At 37.6% G+C, this 23,828-nt stretch overlaps 1 protein-coding gene across 2 annotated transcripts in view; it reads right to left on the minus strand.

The window, feature by feature from the left end:
* The window catches only part of SPAG9 (sperm associated antigen 9), a 34,587-nt gene extending 13,180 nt beyond the window's left edge, over nt 1–21,407 (minus strand). For both annotated transcript variants that reach the window (XM_009879758.1, XM_009879750.1), the window contains exons 1-16: nt 21,109–21,407; nt 17,031–17,184; nt 12,765–12,975; nt 12,178–12,277; nt 10,939–11,060; nt 7,769–7,826; nt 7,051–7,203; nt 6,901–6,952; nt 6,338–6,468; nt 5,012–5,068; nt 3,962–4,135; nt 3,131–3,260; nt 2,770–2,862; nt 2,326–2,493; nt 1,384–1,555; nt 52–279 (exon numbers count right to left, since the gene is read on the minus strand). In XM_009879758.1, the coding sequence (XP_009878060.1) occupies nt 52–279; nt 1,384–1,555; nt 2,326–2,493; nt 2,770–2,862; nt 3,131–3,260; nt 3,962–4,135; nt 5,012–5,068; nt 6,338–6,468; nt 6,901–6,952; nt 7,051–7,203; nt 7,769–7,826; nt 10,939–11,060; nt 12,178–12,277; nt 12,765–12,975; nt 17,031–17,184; nt 21,109–21,269 (2,164 nt within the window). In that variant the 5' untranslated portion in view covers nt 21,270–21,407. The remainder of the gene's footprint in view (nt 1–51; nt 280–1,383; nt 1,556–2,325; nt 2,494–2,769; nt 2,863–3,130; nt 3,261–3,961; nt 4,136–5,011; nt 5,069–6,337; nt 6,469–6,900; nt 6,953–7,050; nt 7,204–7,768; nt 7,827–10,938; nt 11,061–12,177; nt 12,278–12,764; nt 12,976–17,030; nt 17,185–21,108) is intronic.
* Between the last annotated feature and the right edge of the window lie 2,421 nt (nt 21,408–23,828).

A 23,828-nucleotide genomic window follows, 5' to 3' on the forward strand; every position in this document is an offset into this window, starting at 1 on the left:
TACACCCACTGGTGTTTGGCCATCCCTGGCATACTTGTAAGACTTTCATACCTGACTGTTTATCTGTCATTGGTGAGCCACCGTTTGCATCGTGAGCTACAGGTGCTCCTGTGATACCCTCTGCGGTACAGCCAACCACCGTTATTCCTCCTAGCAAGCTGTCGGTTTCTGCAGAGCTGTTGCTAGTCATACTCCCACACAGAGAGGACTTGTCCACTTGGCTGGCATCTGCTTCTTGAGACCCTTCTTCTCCGGCAGGGTAGTCTGTTTCTCTTGCCCCTGTAAGAGATTAAACTCGCCTGTTTCTTGTGGGCATAGAGGAGTCACTTTTCCATCTAGTAACAAATTAAGCTTTCAAACTGAATAAACTCTCCAGCAACTGAGATTTAACGTGCAGATACCCATCTACAAACTTATTTTAACAGGAGCAGCAGACATCAAAGATGCTGTCACAGAGCTCAAAAAGCAAAAGCAGTATCTGCACATGTTGCATATCCAAATGTCATATGCTATATTTCAATCTGCAGTCTTCCAAATAGTTTATTTCTATTTCAAATAAATTTTACATTGAAATCAGATTTTGAAACAGTGCATATATACAGGGATACCTATCTACACCTTTATGAAGAATTTAACTGCAATAGATCTTTTGTTCTGGAAGAAAAGCTGCTTTTCTCTTGTACAACCCTCAAATATTTTTCAGATTTCAAATATTATTGTTGGTCTCTTGACATTTTTATTGTATCTTGCTATATTTTATGCTGGTTTGATGTTACAAGTTATCCATAGTTTCAAGGGAGCAAAACCTCCAACTTCACTGGAAAAAGATTTGTTCTGAGCTTATTAAACAAAACTACTTCACTGGAACTAGTGCTACACACTTCTGAGTGTAAGTCAAGAAACATGAAATCCAAAATCACAATTGGTTCTTCTCCAGAATCGTAATATCCTCCTATTAAACTTCCCTCGGTACACTCTCCATGTACACTCTTAATATAACAACGATTCCTCTATAGGAAGTTCCAAGACTTGCTACTTATCGTCAAGAGGCTGAAAAGGTCTAAAAAGCCAACATACTTTTCTTTTGTGATGTCCACAGTTCCATAAAACATTGGCACTACTGCACAATTTATGATACAGCAGACAAAATACTTGTTCCTGGTTACTGATGTCTCCGAGTTAATTTAGGTCAAGAGCCAACTGAAGAGTGGAACAGTAGAGTAGAAATCCAGTAGTTTTCCCTCCAGCTAAATACTGTTTGTTGCTGTGGTTACAGTAAACATTTTATCACACTAATTAACAAATATTTGGTTTTTCATTGCGTAAGCAAATCTGAATAAGATACTGTTAAATAGCAGGAGCTAAAACATCACAAGTCTTTACCTGGTACACTAGCAATACAAAGCACATGAGAATTGCAAACAATGAAACTGTCCAGAATATTTCCTGGTTGATTAGCATCAATAATGATAACTTTTGTAGCAGAATGTGTGCTAGTACAGATCCAAACTAGACTGGATAATTCTTCTTGATGTTTCAGCTCCTTCTGCTGGTCCTAAAGGAGAATAAAGGCAGAACAGAAGTGAGTAATAGCAGGAAGGTGGACAAGAAACCTTTGATTTTGAATATTCTTACATTATCAACTACAGAAATATATATAAATATGTGGCAAGTTCAGTATCTTTAATGTCATTGTAACATTACACGTATTCACTTGTTCTCTACGTATTTGGAACGTAAAGCCCCGTCGTATTTCATACTTGTGTAGGAAACCATAGAACACAATTATACTGCACGATTATGCAGTTAGATAACTATAAAGCTACGTAAGAATACCATTTACGTGCCAGCTACCATACTCAGTATTGCCACAGATTAACTCGATATCCCAAAGCACTTCAAAAAGAAGCCTTTGTTTCTATGCCCTTAATATGAATTCCATTCATTGCTTCTTCATGAAAAGATGAAGACTAACACATTTTTAAACAATGGCACAGACACCTAAGAAAACTTTCTTGAAAGGGCAGTCAGAACATGAACAATTCTGTCACAAATGTTTTTAAAGCAAGTAGCACTGGTATAAGCAGTGCATCAATTTCATGTAAAATTGATTTGTTTCTCAGATTTGCCAACAAGCTGGCACACAGGGATCACAGTATTTTTGTAGATGGATTCAATAACCTAAATATCTTGGGTTGATGACTACCCAAGAAAAATGTATTTGTTACCAATAAACCTGATTACAAAATAGATTATTAATCTACAGATATACAGTAAAGAAGTTTAACTATATGAACTATTCAACATGCCTTACTGTGATCTTACCTTGAGCTCTTGGTCTAGTTTATCTAAGCTACTTTGAGATCCTGTTTGCTGCTTGTTGCCATCCGCGTCCACACCAGTCACATCGTTGTAGAATACGCTAGCACCAACCACAGACCCGCCATCTCGTGTTTTCCCTCCAGATAGGTTTACCCCTACAGCACACCACAGCTTGGAAGAAAAATAAATGCTTAAATGTTAAGCTGCAAAAAAAGACACAACCTTTGTTAAATATGCTAAGTTATATCAAAATTATTACATATCTCATATTTTAAGGAATTCATTAAGATTAAAGTCATGTACATTTCTACTGAAGCTTAAATTCCGATTCACCTATGCTTTAAAAAGAAACAACTTTATTTAAAAAATGAAAATATTTGGTCTAAAATAAAATCATTCAAGGTATAGCTTGTCCAATTCTCCACATCACCGCTGTAAATGTCCTACCTTCATAGAGGTATCCTTCTCATCTAAAGGTCTCAGGTAAACCGGTACAGGCAAGTTCTTCATCTTATTGTCAACCTGGCCACCGTTTGCCACCTAGGAAAAACAATAAAAAACAACCCAGAAAAGTGTTCCCCTTTAAAAGAGGTTTACAGTATTTGGACTCAGTTGATCAGACTTTGTTAAACATGATGAAGAGTTTTGCATTGTGGTTTTCCTTAGAAAGGCTCTTTTAACTGCAGAAGTTCGACAAAAAAATGCTGAAATCACTTGAACACAAGCTGTGAAATTATCCTCTGTTCAAATTTCACAAAACATGGAGTTGAAGTTGTTACCACTACATTTGAAAACATAAGCATAATACCTGTTTGTACTTTTGAGGTAGACTCCAGCCAAATGCTTGCACTCTACCATCCTCTTTCTGAACATGTGCTTTCACTTGGCGATACTGCTCTCTTTTCTGCTCTCTGCGTGAGGCTAAACTGGCTTCAGTTCTAGGGAAGAATCATTGTTAAAGAACCTGTTATTTATGCTCTTTAGAATTCTTTGTGTAATGGGAGTTGCTGTTAAATTCAATAGGCACGACCTCTGTGGAAGCACCGGGTTACCAAAGAGATCGCTAGTTTCTCACACATCACCTATAGAACACCAGGTTTCCTATGAGCTATTTCTAAGGAACTTGTGAAGGACATGCAAAACCAGAAAGTCTATTGTCAGTATCGTTAAAGAAAATTAGCTTGGATTATGCACCTCTACTAGAATCTTTAGAATTGTACACCAACAGGATGTATTGCCAAAAAGCAAAACAGGAGGAAAAAAAAAAAAAATTACAGCTACTTGATAGCCTGAGTCATGGTGTTCTATTTTTCCACTGAACTTAAAGTGAAAGTATCTGTACAGTTATTCCTTAGCTACAACACTCGCATATGAAAGTGTATCAAGTGCTGCCTCCTGTGTCTAAATGCACTTTTATGAAAGGCAGTGATATTTGCCAAACAGAATACTACTGCCAGGTACCCAGCACACTCATCCAGTGCTGTGCACGTCAGTCCGCGCTATGTTGATTTCTTATGTATCAACACTCGCTTCAGGAGAACACTATACTTCACTTAGCAGCATGCGATTTATCCCAGAGGATTAAAAGAGTAAATACTTGACAGAGCATATCTAGTATTATAAAACCAAAACGACGTACTCTTCACTGAGGAATTCAAAGGCTTTAGATTTGTCACTAGGTAATTGAGATAAGGTGCTGCTTCTTTTCTTGACTGACGGAGTAATATGTGAGGTTGGAGCATTATATTTAACATTGACAGGAGGTTCTGGTTTCTTAGCTGTATTGCTAGATGAACTGAAGAGCCTGCTAAAACTAGAAGAAGAAAGAAAAGAAAGATGAGAGTTAAGATTTGTAATATACATCCAAATTTGACTACAGAGGCAAAACACTGCATATGCTAGCCTGCTCAAGCCAGTTAGACTAAGAAACTGGAGCCCAACACAGCAGCAGCCACCACACACTCAGCACCACTCTCAAAGCACAGAAACTCCTGTCAGTAAGAAAAAGTCTTAAAGAATTATTATCCCATTCGTTTATCCAATGTAATGGGATCTTCATCTTGAATGAAGATCTACAGGGAACCAACAAAATGAGGATGTGAACATCACACCTTGAAGACAGTTTTACGAAGCATATTAGTTCATGCACTGAGCACATTAAAAGCCCCACCATCTTCTACGTTAAGAGACAGAACAGTTATTAGCAAACCACAAATCCAAAAGGATTATTTGACAAATATCTTGTTGTGAATAACACTGTTTTAGATTTAAAGAGCTTGAAGTTAGAAAGGAAAACTTAAGAAACAGTAAGCCATACTTCATAGAGGAAAAGGAAGCTGAAATAAATGCAATCCACACGAGCTATTCAAGTTTCTATTTTTCATCATAAAAAAAGAATCCAGAAAAATGTTCAGAACAAGACTCCTGGTGCATATTCAGCTAGAAAAAAGTTACAGCACTTTGGCATTTAACTTCACAAAGTGCACAGCCATTCACTACGTGATGCAGCTTACGATACATTTTGTCTTCAAGAACAGTCTTACCGAGCTGGCATGCTAGGTAACAAGAGGAGAACAGTTAAGACTTCTTCATCTGCCAGAAGATAATTAGCTAACATACAAAAATGTGCCAGCTAATTGGTTAGGGTCTTTTATTTATTTTTGCCAGTGAGTTGTGTTTCAATACTTACAACTGCCAAATGCTTGATCTCTTCTTTTCTTGCATGGCTGGATTTTCTCTTGATGCTCTACAAGAAATGAATTCCAAGTTTACTGAGTAAGCATTAATTAAAAAAAGGAAAAGAACGAACAGTGTGTAATTCTTATTTAAAAAAACAGGATAACATATCAAAAGTATCAAAGCTTGTTTCTTCACATTGCCACTTCTTTTCTGATCGGAGCACAATATTGAAATTCTCACTAGATGAACTGTAGTTACATAATAAACATCATCCACATTTATTTGCATCACAAACAGAACTGGTGAGTGCTTTTCACACAGAAGAGACCAATCTGTGTAACACTTTGCAATGAAAACAGCTAGAAGCAAGCAGCAAACCATTTTAAATTCTTCTGCCTCCTGTTTTTGTAGTATTTAAACACCATTGCCTCTTATTTTAAATTCTCTTCTTCTTCTACAACGCATCAGTAAATATATGATAGAAGTCATTGTTCCTGAAGCCAAAGATGCATTAACAGAGATAGAAGAAGATTTCTACAGGAGACAATAGCTATAGAAAAGCAAACCATGGCTGCGTGGGAATAAGTATTTTTCCTCTCACAGACTCAGAGTCGAAACAGCTCACAGGCATTAAGGACAACAGAAAAAAATTAAATGCCATTGTTACAGCGGACCGGCAGGTGGCACCAAGTGACACTGTTACCTCCGGACAGGGACACGGCTCGGGGGGATGTGACCAGAACGACCTGGGCTGCAGTCCGAGGCAGAAGACTTTCGTTTTTTAAAAATCATACCTTCCAGACAATTCAATATCCAGGATGCAAATTAGACCAAAGCATCCTCTTTATCGCTTATATTTAACAAACCTTGCACAGTTTTAAAATTGCGTTTTCTCCTGAACAACCCAGGTCCTTACAGACGGATTACACTCAATCTGAGCACTGTACCGCATTCCTGTTTTGACATCTCAGCTGACAACTGGACCCACTGCTTCAAGGTATGCGCACACATACACAGTAATTTCTCCTGCCCACCAAACTAACGTTATTTATGATTACTGAGTTTTGTAACTGTTCCAAAATACACATATTTCTTCAAGGGATGCTTATTTCATGTCACATGAAGTAACACATCTTCACTGAGGTCTTACCAAGAACCTGTTTTGACAGGGTAAGTTATATGCTCATAACTTAAAAACAAAGTTTTTAAGCACGTAGGGAGACAAGCAGAAGGGCAATTAAGGCCTCATAACCTAACTGACCACATCACTCTGCAGCTAAAAATCAAAAGCTTGTAAAATCCAAGGAGCTCCAAAGATTTTAAAAGAGCCCGTTACCTTATCATCTCAGTCCATCGGACAGCTTCCTGAAGCTCCATCAACCTCTCTTTATACTGATTTCTTTCCATCAGAACACGGGCCATTTCAACACGAGTAAAACGCTTCCGCTGAGCGGTGGGGACATCACTCTGAACACACAAAAAAGCAAACATAGGACGAACAAAGGAGCACAGTAGGGCCTTGCAGAGTCAGCCTCTGCCTTCCGATAAGAGTCAGTTTGGGGCACAGTTCCAGATTCCAAATCGTTTGGGGCTTTATAAGACTAACTCAATTTTACCTTCCTCTCCTCCCATCCTTTGTGTGTAGTATAATCTGAATAAAAACAGTTCTTCAAAAAATGTGACACACAATAATGGGCAGAGAGGAAAGAAAGAAAACCAAACATGGTCAGTTTAAGTTTACTTGAGCTTTTTAAATCTTCTATCTTTTCTATACATGGAGGAACTTTACCACTACTTATTAAACAGGGAAGTTCAGCAGCACTCACTAAACACATGTGAACTTCTAACATCCCACTGTGAATTACATATACAAAAATACACATAGACACAAACACCTACATCATCATCCTCTTTAGCTTTCTGTCTTGCTTCTTCTGCTTCTGCACGAGCTCTAAATACAAAATGAAAAACAGGTGCATTAGAAACCACAGTGTTTGGGGTTGGTTTTTTTCTTTTTTTTTTTTTCCACAACTGTGGAATTAAACTTACTTTCTCAGCTCTTCTTCCAGTTCCTTATTCTTCTCTTCAAGCTTTTGTTTTGCTTGTTTTACAGCCTCTAATTCACCTTGTAGTACATCCTTCTCACAGGTCAATTCATCCACCTTTGCTATCAAATCATTCTTCACTACATTCAGTGCATTTCTACACAAACATTAAAAATACAGCATTACAAGGATGACTGTGGTCTCATAGCTTAGCTTCAGCCTGATTTGATTCTTGAAGATCTACAAATTTCTTACACAGAGCTCCCATAAAAAGATACAGCTTTCTGCAACAGGTCAAACCTGCCCCCCCCAGATCTCAAAGGCTCACATTCACAGCTCTGTATTAGAAACAAGTACTGATAGGTCAGATCAGCTTGCTTAGAGCTTGAATTCCTCAACAGTGCTCCAACGGATTAGCTTCTGCAGCTACTGCTGTGTTTCTAACAGAAAAGGCAGGGAGTTGATCTCATTAGGACACAGCACTGCATTTCTTGTAGCCTTACAAGGATAAAAGCAGCTTTTGCTTCTTTGGTCCTTAATTTCTAGAAGAATAACAACTATTTAGCCAAATATACATACAAATTCAAAATACTTATACCACCACTACTCTTAGAAGTGTGAAAGCACATTTGTATAATTTCAGCTTTCTGTGTATGAAGATATTGGAGATACAACAAAATAACAGAGAAAGTCAGTATTTTTACACACCCATTCTGACTTACTTTGTCTCCAACAGCTGAGTGTTTTCCAAAATAAGGTTTTCAACCTCACGACCCATTCCTTCCAAAGGAAACAAATACATGAAATTAACAGATAAAATGGATAGGGTTTGGTGGTTTTTTTTTTTTTTTCCAAACCTATGTTTTGCTATTGTCTAGAATTTTAAGTACAACAAACTTGTCAGAAAAACTATGAGCTATCTGAAGTTTCAGGACTGACCTACCTTCTACAATTAGCTTTCCCCTCCACCTTCTTCCCAATCTGACTGCAATTAAAGCCTAAAGATAACCCGAAGATAACCCTGGGTAACCACTTACTCCATGTATTTTGAGGAGGTTACAGTACTACTAAGTCAAAAAGCAAAGATAGCATTACTGGGGAAGTACTAGTCCACAAAAAGTTAAGTTTAAAATGCTCAACTGTCTCTGATACCATGTTAGATACAAAAGTACATCAGTTATAGACACAAGACATGCTGAATTATAAAGCTCAGACTGTGAAAACCCTGCAGACTTCCCAGAGCAAATGATACCTTACCAAAGAAATTATGGTCTTTAAAGCCCATGCATTCCATGTAGAGCAAAAACAAGAACAAGAGACATTTCATGTAAGGTGTAGTATGAGCGAAGAGTAATAAAAGATTTAGACTTATGAAGTAAGACTGAATTAAAACAAAGCCACCACCAAAGACTTGAAATGGAATGGGATATGCTTAGAAGCAGGATTTATACAAAAGACAGATGGTGAAAAAAGTTAAGTTTGTCACAACCATTTCTATTTGTTAGACCTCTTATAAAAATCAGTAACTTAATGAAAGTCTATCTCATTTTCTGTGAAATAATTTAGAAGCACAGTATTTGGAAGAAATGCTAAGCCATGCAGTAAAAGTTTCAAATTAATATGCTACTATGGAAAAAAGTGAACATAACTCATCATGTAACTACTTCAATATTAGTTAAATTTCTGGAAATTAATTTCTCACCCTACTGTTTGCATGCCTAAAATAATATAATTTGCGGGATTTTAAGATAAACTTTCAGGTAGAAAATAATTATTTACATCTTGCATAGCAAAATAATTACCACACTGACAATGGCAGAAATTGTGCTAATTCACAATTAACACAACAAATGAAAAAGGTATCTTAACGGTGGAGGTCTTTTAAAATATTCTATGGACACAATCTTCTAAGCAACTTTGGTAACAAAAGACTGAAGACTGACAAGATATTTGGATAACAATAAAAAAGGTATCTAAAAATAGATGTGCAAGTCAAAGTTCCCTCTTTTGGAATTTCTCTCTGGGTTTTGGATTAAAAGTAAATAACATTTAATACTGAAGGAACTTAGATCAGCTATTGTTACTTTATCAATATCTGGAGAAATCCCCTCCACTACAGTCATCCAGAGGTTTCATTCGAGTGGCTATTAGTTTTTAATTGTTTTCGGTATTCACAGATAAAAGTACCTAGGTTCACTGCCACCAGGTTTCAGGATCTCTTATAATGCAAGAACAAAAACTAGAAAGCCAGAGTGCAAAGGCAAAAGAAAACGTTACCAAGCAGGGAAAAAATGCAGAGAATGTATTTTATGAGAGCAGCAGCCAAAAACGCCTAACTGTAGAAGCAACAGATTTCAAAGATTTTTTTTTAAAAAAAGAAGCATACACACCAGAATATTCCCCTGGGTATGCAGCCCAAGAGAAAACAGATTAGAGAATCCCAATTAACTACTTTTACAGAACTCCAAACTACAGTTTAATGCTCACTTAGAACAGATCCAAATGCTTGAAACACACCAACTATCCTGGATGCAGATGTGGCTTTTAAGTAACACAGAGCAATTTGGACTATGGTTGTGCTCAAAGTGAAATGCTGATTATACAGCAAAACTTTTAGACCAACACATTCTGTGCAACAAACGCAGCTATAAATGTGCTCATTTTGCACACACCAGTATTTCTAGCAGTAGTTTTACAGAAAATGGTAATGAAGTCAGTGACAAACTTTTGATATGTTATACTAAAAAGTATATTATTTTTGCCCATGTAAAACAAAGCATCTATTATTAGGAAGTCCCGACAGTAATTTGATTTCTTTAAACAATTTATCATGTAGATAAGGGATGGAATCTGCTATACATTAATACTTCTTCTCGAGTATCTATATTTTTGCATGCAGAATGCATCATTAGTTGTCCCTTTGACAACAAAGTACAAGAGTTTTGGATGAAATATACTCCAGCAAGGATGTGGTGGTCCTCACTGCTCAGGACTCAAAGCAGCAGAGAGTGACAACGCAAACCCATCTCTCAGACTGGAGATAGGCCCATTATTCCCAGTGAGTAATACTTTGCAGAAATGTCACCTACTTGATGTAAAACAAGTTTCTGGTGGAACACTGAACAACCAGAAATCCAGATTGCACACACAACAGTTCTAAATAATACTACTAACAATCTGTATTTCTGCCGACAGAAGCAAACAAACTGCTGATTTTCTATATACAACGCAGTCCTAAAATACAGAGGAGTTCCATCAGTTTTATACATTCCATAATACCAGCTTTCCTGATTTCAAAATGAGGCCTGAACACTGATATGTCCAAAAATATCCTGTTATAATACAAGACACTCATTGTTTATAGAAAAGATGCTTCTTTTAATGACCTTTTTGCTCCTGATCAACTCGTATTCCCAAAGCCTACATTTTATTCCGTCAGTACACAAGCAGAGGCAAGCTGTTTAGGAAGAAATGTGGGTTCCCCCTCCCCTTTCAATTAACATTTTGATTCTCAAATTACCACCATTGCATTCTGCTGCAGTTCCCTCTTACGTGTTAAATTCCACAGAGAGCTGATAAAGCCAGGCCATTACAGATTGGGCACAATTGAATTAAACTACCTAAAAGTAGTTCAAGATGAAAAATCCTTGCATCAGAGAACATATAGGGAAAACCAAAATAGAGAACAGCGTAAGAAGTGCCCCAAAAGATTAAGGCTGATATTCTATTGAAAGAACGAACAAACACCTTCTCCTGATCTTTGCATTCCAATAACCACCTTAGGATGATACTCAAAAAATTTTAATGCAAATGAATCCTAACAGTAAATCCAGCAAGGATAATTAAGCACTCCACTAACAAGGAAAATTCCTCTTTAAATAACCTTTCTTACCCAGTAAATCTGCACCTTCATCCACATCTCCAATTAGGCCAGAACCAGCAGACGACAGCTCTTCAAAGAGTGACTCTGTATTACGGTCAAATGCTTTGTTCTCTATGCCTTTGGTAGGAGTGCTATTCAAAGAATTAAAACAAGACATAAAAAAGCAGAAAGAAAACATTCCCACGTTCAAGAAAGTTTTCTCCATGTTTTTACCAGTAGTTCATTTGTTACCCCGCAAAAAACAGAAGTAAAATTTTCAGAAGCTTTCAATTGGCTTAGAGTCCTAATTTCTATTTTCAAATACTATTTTGACATCAAGATCACAAACGTGAGGTAACTGCTGATACTGAGCTGGTCAGGATTTTAATAAATTAAAGCATATCAAGTTTTGGCATATAGAAATTCAACCCCGTCAGGACTTTGAGCCCAGACGCTCAAAGAACAGAGAGCTCAGCCAAACCCAAAGTCATTTAATGTAACAAGAACACAAGAGAACCAGAGATCAAAATACTCCTCTGCCCAGAAAGGGGGTTTCTTTCACACAAAGATCTTGTGCTATTACCATTCGTTATACAAGGTCATTTCTTCCATCTGATCGCAGGAATGAAACATACAGACATAACAGATTTGAAGGACTTGTGGCTAGACCCTAAAACGTTCAGGGCTTGCCGAGAAGATCAGGCACTCCCCCTACTACTAAAACAGCACTTGTTTATTTTTATATGGGTCTTCAGTGCTTTTGAAAGAGATGTTATCCTTCACAAGCAAAAGTCTGCAAAGAAGCGGAGTAAGAAAAAGCATTCTGCCAACACTGGGATTCTGTCATTAGAATCTGATAAATAAATGCTGCAACATTTGCAAAGTCAGTCATAAATCCAGATTTTAAAGATATGGGTGAAAACAAAAGGGCCCAGCTTGGAAACTGCTAGTACCTTGAAACCTTGATCTAGGGAGAACAGGTCTCTTGGTATAGACCCTTTGCTTGAAATATGGAAAGAATATCTAAGCATTAAGTTTGTTGTAATATGAAGTACCCTTAACATTCATCAAGTGTGGCAACGGAATGAAGAACTGCTGTTGCACTTAAAGCCTCCTGAAGAATTTGGGGAAGTAAGGTCACAGAAGAAGGAGATTCATTACACAATGCGTGTTCTTAGTCTGGTAAAATTTCTAAACAAGTCACAAGTTCAAGACCGAAGTCTGGTACCTTCTAAAATTGGCCTTCCTACTAAAATCACAACAGCTTACCTGGAACCCTTATATCCACTGAGATCTTTATCCATATCCAACTCTGGAGTTGACTCAATAATTGCCTGAACTTCAGATTTTTCTTCATTTTCATTTCCACCTAGGGAAAAGCAAGTGGTATGTCCCCATAGAACAAAAATCACTGTGACATATGACATTATCTACATGTAGTTGTTGTTAATCAATCATCAAATTAGTAGACTTCTGTTCAAAGACTTATAAAGGTAATTAAATGAGAAGACCTATGGATTTTGATACTCTAGTGCAGACATTGGAATTTTTAAGTCTCTCCTGAATTTAACTTAAGTCATCCAACGGTAGTTATTTCCCGCTTCTTCTGCAACCGAAACCAAGCAGATGTCTACTATCTCATGACATTTGTCTCTAGATGAGTGTCATTTCTGCTGTTTACAATAAAGTCTAAAGCCACCGATAAACAACAGACTTGTATCTCTTACCAACATTCTGTACTCCTAAAAATATTGAGAAAAAACATTTCTCCTTTGTGGTAAACAATTAACATATTTCATAATGGATTAAATATGAGGTCGATAGTAACCGTACACCAAAAAGTTAAAGCAGCTCACCAGTAGACACATTTCTTGTCTCTTGAGCTACCTGTACTTCAATGTTCTTGCTTACGTCCAGCTTCTCGTTTGGCATATTTGTGTCCTTCGCAAGCCCTTCCGCATCTTCCTTTTGAGGAGTTTCAGCAGGCAGGACAGGCACATCTGAAGCAGCTGTGGATGCTGGAGTAGTAGATTTTGAGCCTGCTTGGCTAACATCAGAGAGCTCATCCTAAAATTGAACGATTACCATTTAAAAAATGTGCACAGATTAAAGTCTTATTAGAAGAGTCAGGCATATAAACTAAAGAACAAACACCAAAATTACTGTATTTTACTGAAGAATACGCAAACACAAAGAAACAGGAATGGAAAGACGACTTTAAGCCAGTAAATTCATCTTTAGACTATGGCTGTTTGACTTGTGTTAAGGAGGTTATAGCTACATAAAACATGCCCTTATTTTTAATACTAATGTTTGATCTCAATTGCTAGTTATAGTCATAACTTTAGGGTGCTTTTCTGTTAAGTCTTCCAGACAACAGGCAGCATTCCCATATTAATAATCCTTCTAGCTGCACAATGAACTGCTGAATCTTCCCAAAGCTGTTATAAGATTAATTGTTCAAAATGTGCATGATATCTTAAAACACCTTCTTAAAAAGCAGACATTGAAGCACCGATGCAGAACATGGATTTAACTGACAAAAAAGTACTGTATTTGCAAGCACTTCACTCAAACTGTTTTTATGTGCTTTCTAGTCTGAACTGTAAACTCTGGGTGACATTGGGAATGAGACCTTGAACTGCAGTGACTACTTGTCTGGTTAGATTTCGTGTCAACTACGGAACATCAGTAAATAGCTCCTTCTCAGAAGCTGATTCCTGGCAACAGTTTACACTACAGTGAGACCATCTGAAGAACCAACAGTATGGCTACTAATGCAGCTGTGGGACTCGGGATGATGATCATTACTCAGCCAGGGCTGCGTCAGGCACTGCATCCGAGGGCAGGACAGACTGGGATATAACTAGAGGCTACTACCTGATAATAATAATAGCCCTTTCTGGACTTTGCCTCCTTTCATTCACATTTCACCCCTCGTTCATGACCAGAGCCCTACCAGCATCCAGATGTCTTAACTATGACTTCAACGTAACAGTGAACAAGAGCTCACTGCAGATACAAAACCAAATTGGTCTGTTTAGGCCAGTATTTTCTGGCATGCAGTGTCAGGGGAATCTCCTTGGGAAAAATAAAGATGAAACATCGAGGCTACTGTGTGCAAAATGAAGGCAGAATGGGAAGATTTGATAAAAAGTTCTTTTAAGGATTTGTTTGGGAATGAGAGGTGAAAGCATGGCTCCGAGACAAGTCTGAGAGGACATATCTGTTAGCTCAGGAAACATAAACCTGTCAAGAATGAAGCAAGTTTAGACTTTGTGAAGCATCAATTCATTGTACTGCCAGCATCCCTTTTTGAGAAGGAAGTGAAACTGAATTTTAAGGTTATTTAAAAACATACAAGAGAGACCTGCATATAGACACACATTCTCTCATTTGTACCTAGTATAAGATTACTAAGAATTGTAATTTCTAAACTTTTACTTTTGGAACTTCCTGGCAAGATCAGATCTTAATTTCTGGGGTCAGGGAGGAAAACACACATTTATGTATCAGAGAATAAATGAAAAGCTTGCATCCTATAGTCACATCCCTACATGGAATTTGCAAGCCTTAGAAACAAAATTCAGCACTTTAGACCTGCCTATCAATTACTACTTCCAGTTTTTGTCCTTTATTAGTAAATTCCAAAATAACCAATAATTAATATTTGATATTCTGACAAAATTATTCAGAAATTTAGTCAACTAACAGATGCCTTTAAAAGAATAAAACATGTCCACTCACCCGTAGTAATACAGCCCAACAAACCAAACATATTAAGGTGTTAAGTCCATTAAAAAAAAAAAAAGCTGCACAATTTACCCAATTGCTTTGAATTGGTGAAGTTCAGCTGTTGGACAATGCTTCCTAACTTCAGCAAGCAGATACAGAAGGAAATGGTACCCCTTACCGGGGGAATCCGGAGTTCACACAAACAGGGAGTAAAACCTCAACAGAGCTGTTGGCTCTGTTCAAGCATTTCTGCATCTTTGTATTCCAAATGCATCCTCTAACTGATGCAGCACAGACTGCTCACTGACTTTCACACACAAAGCTCAAAAAAACCAACTTGATAGCGCAAGAGAAAACAGAATGAAGAGAATGGTCCTTTCCTTAAAGGAATTCCAAATAATCCCATCTATTTTATATTTCTGACTTTATTATCTGCTGTATTTTTTTAGCTAACTCTTGGAAACTACACAGATTAAACTATCATTAATGTTTGTTCTAGAACTTATGAAAATGAAATGCAATTCCATTAAGTGACAATGAATTAATCAAAATATCTCAAAGCCTAAGCATTTGAAAGTCAATGCTGGGTTGACTTAGCAAATTTGACTTTTTTGGCAATGTTGCCAAAACACTTTTCCTGAAAAAAAGAAAAGTTTGCTTGAAAATTGGATAATTAAATATGAAGAAGTAGCAGCTCATCTGCAATGCTTTGCAGAAATAAGCAGAATAGAATAAGTGGTACAAAATTGTATGTTGTCTTACAGTGATACCCAGCAATGCCACTACTGTACAAGCTACAGGACACCCAGTCTGGGTTTCTGCCCGACACCTACTCTTTCTGATACTTTTAGAGGAAACACTGATCTTTAATGAAATGCTCATACATGAATGGAAAACAGATGCCTGAAAGTAGTAGAATATTGCTTGTGCCTTGTACTTGCTGTGGGAAGTATTTAGAGGAAATAAAAATTATTAGAAAAAGCTTCAAATTCTGATTATGACTTCAATATATTATGTTATTCAACATGTTCACTCCAGAAGTGCTTTACATTCACAGCTAAAAAGTAAAGACGTTGCTTTGGACCCAAGGAACTTATTCTGACTAACTAGGTTTGAAAAATTACAGCCTGTGCTGTTCCGTAAATTCTCTTTTAGCAGTGCATTATTTCCAGAAGAACTATACTAAGAAGCCTATTTTGACAGTACATAGTAACCAATATAATTTTCTGAGGGGACAGGATGGGATCAAAGACTTCCCTTTATACCTCATTTCCACTTACTTTTAGTTATAACTTTAAGTTGTGTTTCAGTCATCTCTCCTAAAGTCTGTCAATTTACTGACGTTAACTGCCGTAGGACAAAGGGAAAAGGACAAATTTAAGATCCAAAACCAGTCCTAGCCAAGAGTTTGTTAAGTGACAAATTTTTAGATCCAAACTCCTGTTGTCACTTTGATATGTTTATCATTACTTACATTACTTGACATGTTTAACCATTACTTACACTTCTGACTACCTCCATATGTCTTCTAGGCAAAAAAAAAGTCTGGGTTCCAATTATGTCTGCATAGTTTTTAGTTCTTATTAGTTTAATATAGGTATTAAGTTCATTTAGAAGGAAATTGCCCTCAGCTGTATGCCTTTTCAGAAATAACAGGACATCCACAGTCTTCCAGAAAAACCTCATCAACATCAAGATATAGGGAGGCTTTACACATTCTGGAGTTCTTCACCCTGCAGACCTCTCCTCCCGCTGTGTTGTCAGCGCCCCTCAGTCCCGACTGCCAGACTCATCACACTCCAACACCACTCCCCCATTTCGCCATTTCTGCAGCTTGTTCTATGCCACCCTCTCACTGTTGGAACACAGAACAATCGCAGGAATTATAGCCAAGCTACATCTAAGGGGAAATCATAATCACAGGCTAATTTAGGAAAGTTAGGTCATTCTGAACTCTGTGGTATACCTATGCCATACGCCTGATAGTAGGCAGAGGCTTTGATTACTACGCAGGTAGTACTCTTAACACAGCTTTCCTTCTAAACAGATATTAAACCAGCAACCTGTTTACACTATCAGTTACATCTCTAATGTGTAAAGAGCAAGTGACTGGCCTTTGGAAAGGGCCCTTAGTCAGAAAGAAAAAGCCCACTCTGGGGAGGGAGAAGAGAACTACTCTGTATTACCACTCATTTGGGAAATGCAACCCAAACCCCCTTTCCTCCAGTAAGTTCCCTCAAAGCTCCTTTGAGTAAGCAACATATTCGGTTTACACAAAGATGATTTAGGGTTTCCCCTCCTCCCCTTCAATTTGCTTCTTCTCCCCACTAAGGATCTATAACCTGTTTACAGCAGTAACACCGAAGGCAGCCGAGCTGAGTGCTCACCTTTAGGCTTGTGTGGGACCGCGGCTGACTTAGCTCGTGGAATTTCCAGTGCTCTGACCCAGGCGTTTCCCCCGCTTCTCTCTGAGTTTCAGGCGTAAGCAGCGCATCTCCTGGAGGTAATGGGAAGATGCCCAGAGATATCGGGCGCTCCTTTCTGTTTGAAAGAGAGACAGGTTTCATCAGCTATTTCAGATGTCACACAATTTATTTTCCTCTACACCTTGAAATCAGCAGGGAAGTGGTAAAATAAGTTCAAACATTCATATACTACACTCTGTTAAATCTATAATGCAGCACACACAGTTTCTATTACAGCACATAATTCCTCATTTCACATTTAATTGCAAATAGTCTATTCTGTGGCTTTAGGCAGCAGTTATTGATTGCACCAAAGCTAATCTATAGTAAACAAGTTTTACAGAAGCGGAACACAAACAGGCATATAAGATGAAAACGTTGCCTTATTTTAGACTAAATTACAGTTTTCAGCAACTGCTCTTAAAAATATCATTTAGCACTTTATTTTTGTTGCAAGACAATACCATGTAACTTCTACAACTGCCAACAGCTGCATCATTAACTGAAGCATTTGGGTAAGTTGTAAACAATCAGCTTAAAGTCCAGCTCTTTGCAAAATTTGTTATTTTTCTTCTAAAGATCACAGGAATTACATGGATTTGTATAACTGAAAAAAAAAAAAAACTGGGTCAAAGAATTACTTATGTTAAAAGTAGCCCAGTCAAAAATTGCATAGTTTTAACCAAAACCAGTTCAACACTCTACCCTAAAGCTGCAGAAAAGCTTGTGCAAGTAAGGCAAACTACTTCATCCCAACTCTTCACCATCTCTGCTATCTTTATCACTTCCCTATAGCAAATAATGTTTGGAAATTCCAAAGCTTCATCTATTGACCCTCCAAAAAAAAAAATAATCCCCAAGTCAATCTTGCTGTCAGTAGTGTGATCAGCGAACAAAAAGATTAATTCTTCCTGCTAGCAAGAGACAAAAACCACTGTGCAGAATGCAACTCATAGGATGCTACAGCCAGCCCTGAAAAAGAAAAATATCAGCCAGGCATAGAATTGAGATAAAGCAAAGTATTTGTTCAGTCAGAACAACGAAATACAGAAAAAAGGACTACAATCAACTAGCACAGCTCCAAGCATACTAAAGACAGAAGATAAAAGTGTGCACAAGCGATGGCAGAAAATTATGCTTCTTGAGAGAAAGCATTGCCTGTGAGTACCTCTGCAGATACAATCCCCACAAAATATTAAGATTTGAGAGACCTCATGTTTTAGCATTACAAAAAGTCAAATCACAACCATACATAGTTTGTTTTGCAAGGCTTTCCACAAATTACACATAACCTAGGCAGAACTCTATGCAGAATAAGTACTTGCATATAAGTTATATGCAAAAATATGAAAGACTTGAAAAGCAAAAGAAAAGTTAGTTGAGAAGGGATTGTATTTAGCAATTAAGTAGTAAACTCCTTTTTGTAAATCTTACATCACCAAAAAAACAATGTTCAAAGAGCAACCATTTTTAATCAGCATAAACCTGTCCAGTACAGGTGTACAAAAGATGGTCCCCGTCACAAAAATCTTTGCAACTAATTCTCACATTGCACGTATCTTGGTCATTCATCAACATTATTCTAAGTTAAGTCATTAATTCAGCAGCAGTTTAGAAGTAGGCAGCAAAGCAAGTAAAGCAAAAATCAGTGAAGGTTACAAAATAAAAAGCATCAGATACTGTTCCAGCATCTGCAAACTAACTGTGCTGAAAAGTCTTTGGGAAAAACAGCCACAGAACCAAACAGAATGGGATTCCAATGATTCCCGCTATTGTAACAGGTTTTGCTTTTCTTTAGGTTTCCCACAACTCTAATGCGCGTGGGTAACAAAAGACACACCACATCATCTTAGCTTATGTTAAGAGACAGACTGAGACCGTTTCATTGGTTAAGCAGCCCAGTAACAAAAGAAGGACAAAAAGCTGCCCTTCAGCGGAAGGGAAAGCGGCGATACAGCGGCGATAAAGCAGGCATTGTGGAGGGAAACGCCTCCCGCAGCCGTGGTTCAGCGCAGACGGATTTGCTTACTTGCAGGGTACGCCACAAAGCTTATCTTCCTCACAGTCTTCAGAAGAGAGAATTTAAACAAAATGGGTACCAAAAAAGTTCACAACTGACATTTGCTTTTTTGGCAGAATCGTTCATTATGAACCCATTTGGATGTGCTGAACACAGTTCAGGTGCGTTGCAAGACTACACAGCAAATGAAGGTTGAAAAGGGGCTTCTTTTGGAAATTAAGGATGTTATACACATGTCTGCATTAAGAGAAATTATCCGATTAGACTGAAGCAATTTTAACTTATTTCATTGGGTGTTGACCAGAAAGCAAAGAACCCCTTCTACTCCCCCAATGTCCAAGAAATACCTGAAAATACAACAGCGAGCAGAAGGCAGGCGCGTGTTTTAAAAGCTTAAACTAATATTCTGAAGTGATGTATTGAAGCATTTACAGGAACCTTTAGGATAAGCAACCAGATGCTCTGTTTAAAATCCGACTAGTGTTAAAAAAATAGAAACAATTATTCTACAATTAGATTACTTCATCCTATATTTTTATCTTTTTTAAATGAATAAAAGATTAAGGAACTGAATTCCAATTCCTGTAATTCCTAAACCAACAAATTACTAGGGGCGGGAAAAAGCATAGCTTCCCCAAACCCCTCAAATCCATTAAATATTCTCCAGGGAAGCAAAAGCACGTTACAAAAAACCACATATTTCTTAAACCACCTGATTGCTTAAATATAAGAAGTCTAATAGAAGTTATTGAATACGAAGTGCAATATTTTGTGGTTTGTTTTTTTGTTGTTTTTTGTTTTTGTTTTTTGTTTCTTTTTAAAAAGAGTTGGGGATTGTTTGTTTTGGGTTTGACTTTTCCCCCCTTTTAAACAAGGGCAGCCTTATTAACTAGATCAGTCTAGGAGAGTTACACTTTATTTCATTTCTTTGTATTTAAATATTCATACATATACATTTATTATCATTGCTATTAATAATTGCTATTTCTTTTATCTACTGCCTGGCGTTAAACCTTTGGAACAAACCTTCTGTGCTCAGAGACACAAGTTAAAAGCATACTACCATACAAAGCCTACATGCACCACGTATTAAGGAGAAAAAGTCACATGCCTCTTTCAGAGAATACTATTTCCAGCATTTTTCCCTCTTTATTTAAAGTTTACTATTCAATTTACAACCACAGTTCAAGTATGTCAAGTTTTTGGGTCAGAAAGCTACATTTTAGAACTTTTCCAACTGTTCTCCATTTGTAATTATAGCACTAAAACACATCAAGACTACTTCTGGTCACAATATTCTAATACATCTCTGCTACTGCTCCAGGCAACTAGGACAAACAGAACATAACTTGAGGGGGGACAGACAGCCTTGGCAGCTTGCCATGCAAGTACAGAAAAAGAGGAGAGGATAACATTTGGCTGAACAATAGTGAATAGGCTGTAAGAGCTCTAATGCTTAAGTAATGAAAGATTTTTTTCTCCCACCAACCAACAATCAGATTTTTTAAAATAATGTGATCACCTAATTACTGTGGTTTTGAGCAGATTAGCAACTAACTGATCTTATATAATTATTTTGATTAAAAAAAGTGAAATTTAACAGTACAAAGCCTCAGGCTGCATACATTGATGGGTACACAAGATCAGTCAAGTACCTGACAATACACTTAACGGGAGCTTTATCCACAACGTTATCACAGCTTTTTTTGAAGGTTACAGTAAACCAGTGTAATAGCTTTCTAAAAAAAATAAATACATAAACTGACCTTGTACTTGCTTAAATAAAAGGCAATGAAATTTGAATGTATAAAAAAATACATTGCCATATCCCAGTCCAAAAATATTACGTTTACAAAAGAATTCGAAATTTATACGTAATTTACATCTCTAATTTATCCTTGCTCTTTCTGTTTGAAAGGAAAACGGAGAGCAGAGAAAAAGAAAGAGCACACGAAGCCAAGGTTCAGTAGTTCAGAGTACCTGAGTATCCTTGGTAGGTTCTGCGTCAGAGCTGGCACACCAGTAGAAATAGAAAAGTGCACAAGCAGCAAAACAGAGAGAGAGACCAAGATAGCCGAATTAATGACCACCGCCCCGCCAACGAAGCCAAACACAAATAGCAGCATGCATCCAGGATTCATGGCGCTGCGCTGGCATGGTGAAACGCCGGAACCAAGAAGGCTACAGAGGGGCCGAGGGTGTATCTTTGTAGGCAAAGTCTGTCATTCAGCCGCTGCCACAAAAACAATGCCATCAGCAGCAGCTTTCCACTCTTCTGCAGCAGCGCCGGAGCAATGACATCACCGCTCTCCTCCCCCTGGCGCCCCAGCCGCCGGGCTCCTCGCAGCATCTATGCAGCGACGCAGAGACACAGCCGGCCCTGGAGCGATTCTCCCCTCCTTCCACGCAGAGTTCATAGGCTAGAAAGCGTCAAGATCTGCATAATATATTCACATCAAACCCTCCGAACGAACGGGTGCCACAATGCGCACCTTCATCAACCCGGACACAAAGCCGTGGCAAGATAGCAGTTATTTCGGGACAGCCGCTGACATTTTCCCTGCCTACCCAAATGCAAACACAGAAAAAAAAAAAAAAGCTGAAAATGGTTAGGGCTAACGTACAAAGTATATCTCAACGTTTAGCAGTACAACAGCAAAAGCCTCTTTCGACTGGTTTCTACGCTATTCTCTTACCGCATTCCAATCATACAACAAATCTTTCCGATTCAGCCGAACCGTTGTTGTAGGATTAAAGAACAAAGTCTTGCAAACACAAATGAATGGATTTTTTTCTTTCATTTCAGGGTGAGAGCGCAATAAATAGCTTACCTAATTCTACTGTGTGTTGTGGATTCCAGCTGATCACCCCCTGTTAGCTGATGAAGTTTGGTTCTTTCCAAGTGCTCCATGTAATTGTGGATCATCTGTTTAAAATGACAGAGAAACAGCAAGAAATATTTAATACCTTTTACTTTTACAACTGCATAATTCTTGGCCAATACAATATAATCTTCCCCTGTAATGCTAAAAGCAGTAAAAGCATTCAGAAACATTAAAGAAATAGTTGAAGAAAGAAGCAAAAAAATCACAGTGTGTAAAACCACAAACCAGAAGAGAAGCCCACAATAAATAAATAAATAATAATTAAAAAAATAATCAGAGAACTCACTTGTGTATTCATGCACAGGAACCATCCTAAGGACACACAAAGTGCACATGATACTGCAAACAAGAGTTTTGAACACAAGTACCATGTTCAAATCCATTTTGCAGGCTGTTTAAGACCTCTGCATCCAGTAGATATTAAAATTTATTATGTGACAATACATTTCACTATAGCCTAATTGCAAAGTACCATGAAGGTCAGACACCTCACCTATTAAACAGAATGTATCCACAAACTAAGAATCAGATTATTTCCGTAGGCAGAAATATGAAGTCAGCATCTCTTTTTTTCTTCTATCATTCAAATAAATTTAAGCTTTCTGTATTTTCTAGAAGTGAAGTTTGGTTTTAAATTATCTAGACTGACTTCTCATAAAAAGGACTGAGTGCCTGTGGATCTTCAGCACTCGAGAAGAGCTTTGCTTGCTTGCTCTCTTTCTTTTAAGAGAGACAGCCACAGGCCAACATGCTGACTCCTGCAGTCATGACTTATTTAATGAATCCCGATTCCAGTCGGCCAAAGGATGATGCTACTGAGATGTAACTGATCCAGGACATGCATGGGGAGAAGTAACAGGTATCGCTGCATCACTCCAAAAGGTTAATTTGGACACACGTCTTTGAAATGAAAACTGGGAAAGCCTGAAGAGAAGCCTACGTGACAGCTGGTATTTTTAGCTTTTCTACACTCGCGTTCAAAGATGAATAGGGCACTCAGAACAAAAAAAAAAAAAAAAATAAGGAAAGAAATCATAGGTATACTGCAGAAGAATTAAGTGTACTTTTTTCCTGAGGCATATTCAGGTCACATCTCAAAGGCTTCCTCTAGAAAAAAAATACCTTTTCTGTAAAACTGTAATATCTTCTGCTTTTCTAGAAAGGGTATACACACACTTTTAGAACAGTGTTATTAACAGCCGTTTGTACAACCAATATTACATAACCTTTTATTTTGGGGGCATTTGCATGCATTAGGACCGAATTCAGCAGAACCTGGAAACCTACAGTGTTACTTTCAAGCCGGGGCTGATGTGCCTGAGGCTGATGAGCTTGACCTTCTGACATGACCAACTTCAGTTCGTATCAGCTTCCCCCCAAATACTGCTTGCCAGCATTAGCTATATATGAATATATATTCTTAGTCTGAGATTTTTTTGGTAGAGTGAACTGACTTAAGATGTCCCTATTGATAGATATTCTATAAATCAGTAACTTATATGGTAATTACTGGTTACATACAGATCCTGGTTTTCCCAGCATTCACCTGAACTAATTATATAATTCAGACCAGAAAAAAAAAAAACGCTTGCTATTTTGAGAGCAACATTATATAATATACTTTGACTGATGTCAAAAGCTTACAAAATTTATCCTCCAACAAGATGACATAAATGCAGCATTTCACTAAAACCATCTCATTTGTTTTCTGAGTTTTTGTTAATGCTTGCTCACGCACAGAAGCAATAAAAAAAATTGAAAGCTCCACCTTCAACTATCCACATTTCTTGGGTTTTTTTTTGTTTCCACCAAGCA

This window comes from Charadrius vociferus, unplaced genomic scaffold (genome assembly GCF_000708025.1).
Source record: "Charadrius vociferus isolate BGI_N301 unplaced genomic scaffold, ASM70802v2 scaffold260, whole genome shotgun sequence".
Taxonomy (NCBI): domain Eukaryota; kingdom Metazoa; phylum Chordata; class Aves; order Charadriiformes; family Charadriidae; genus Charadrius; species Charadrius vociferus.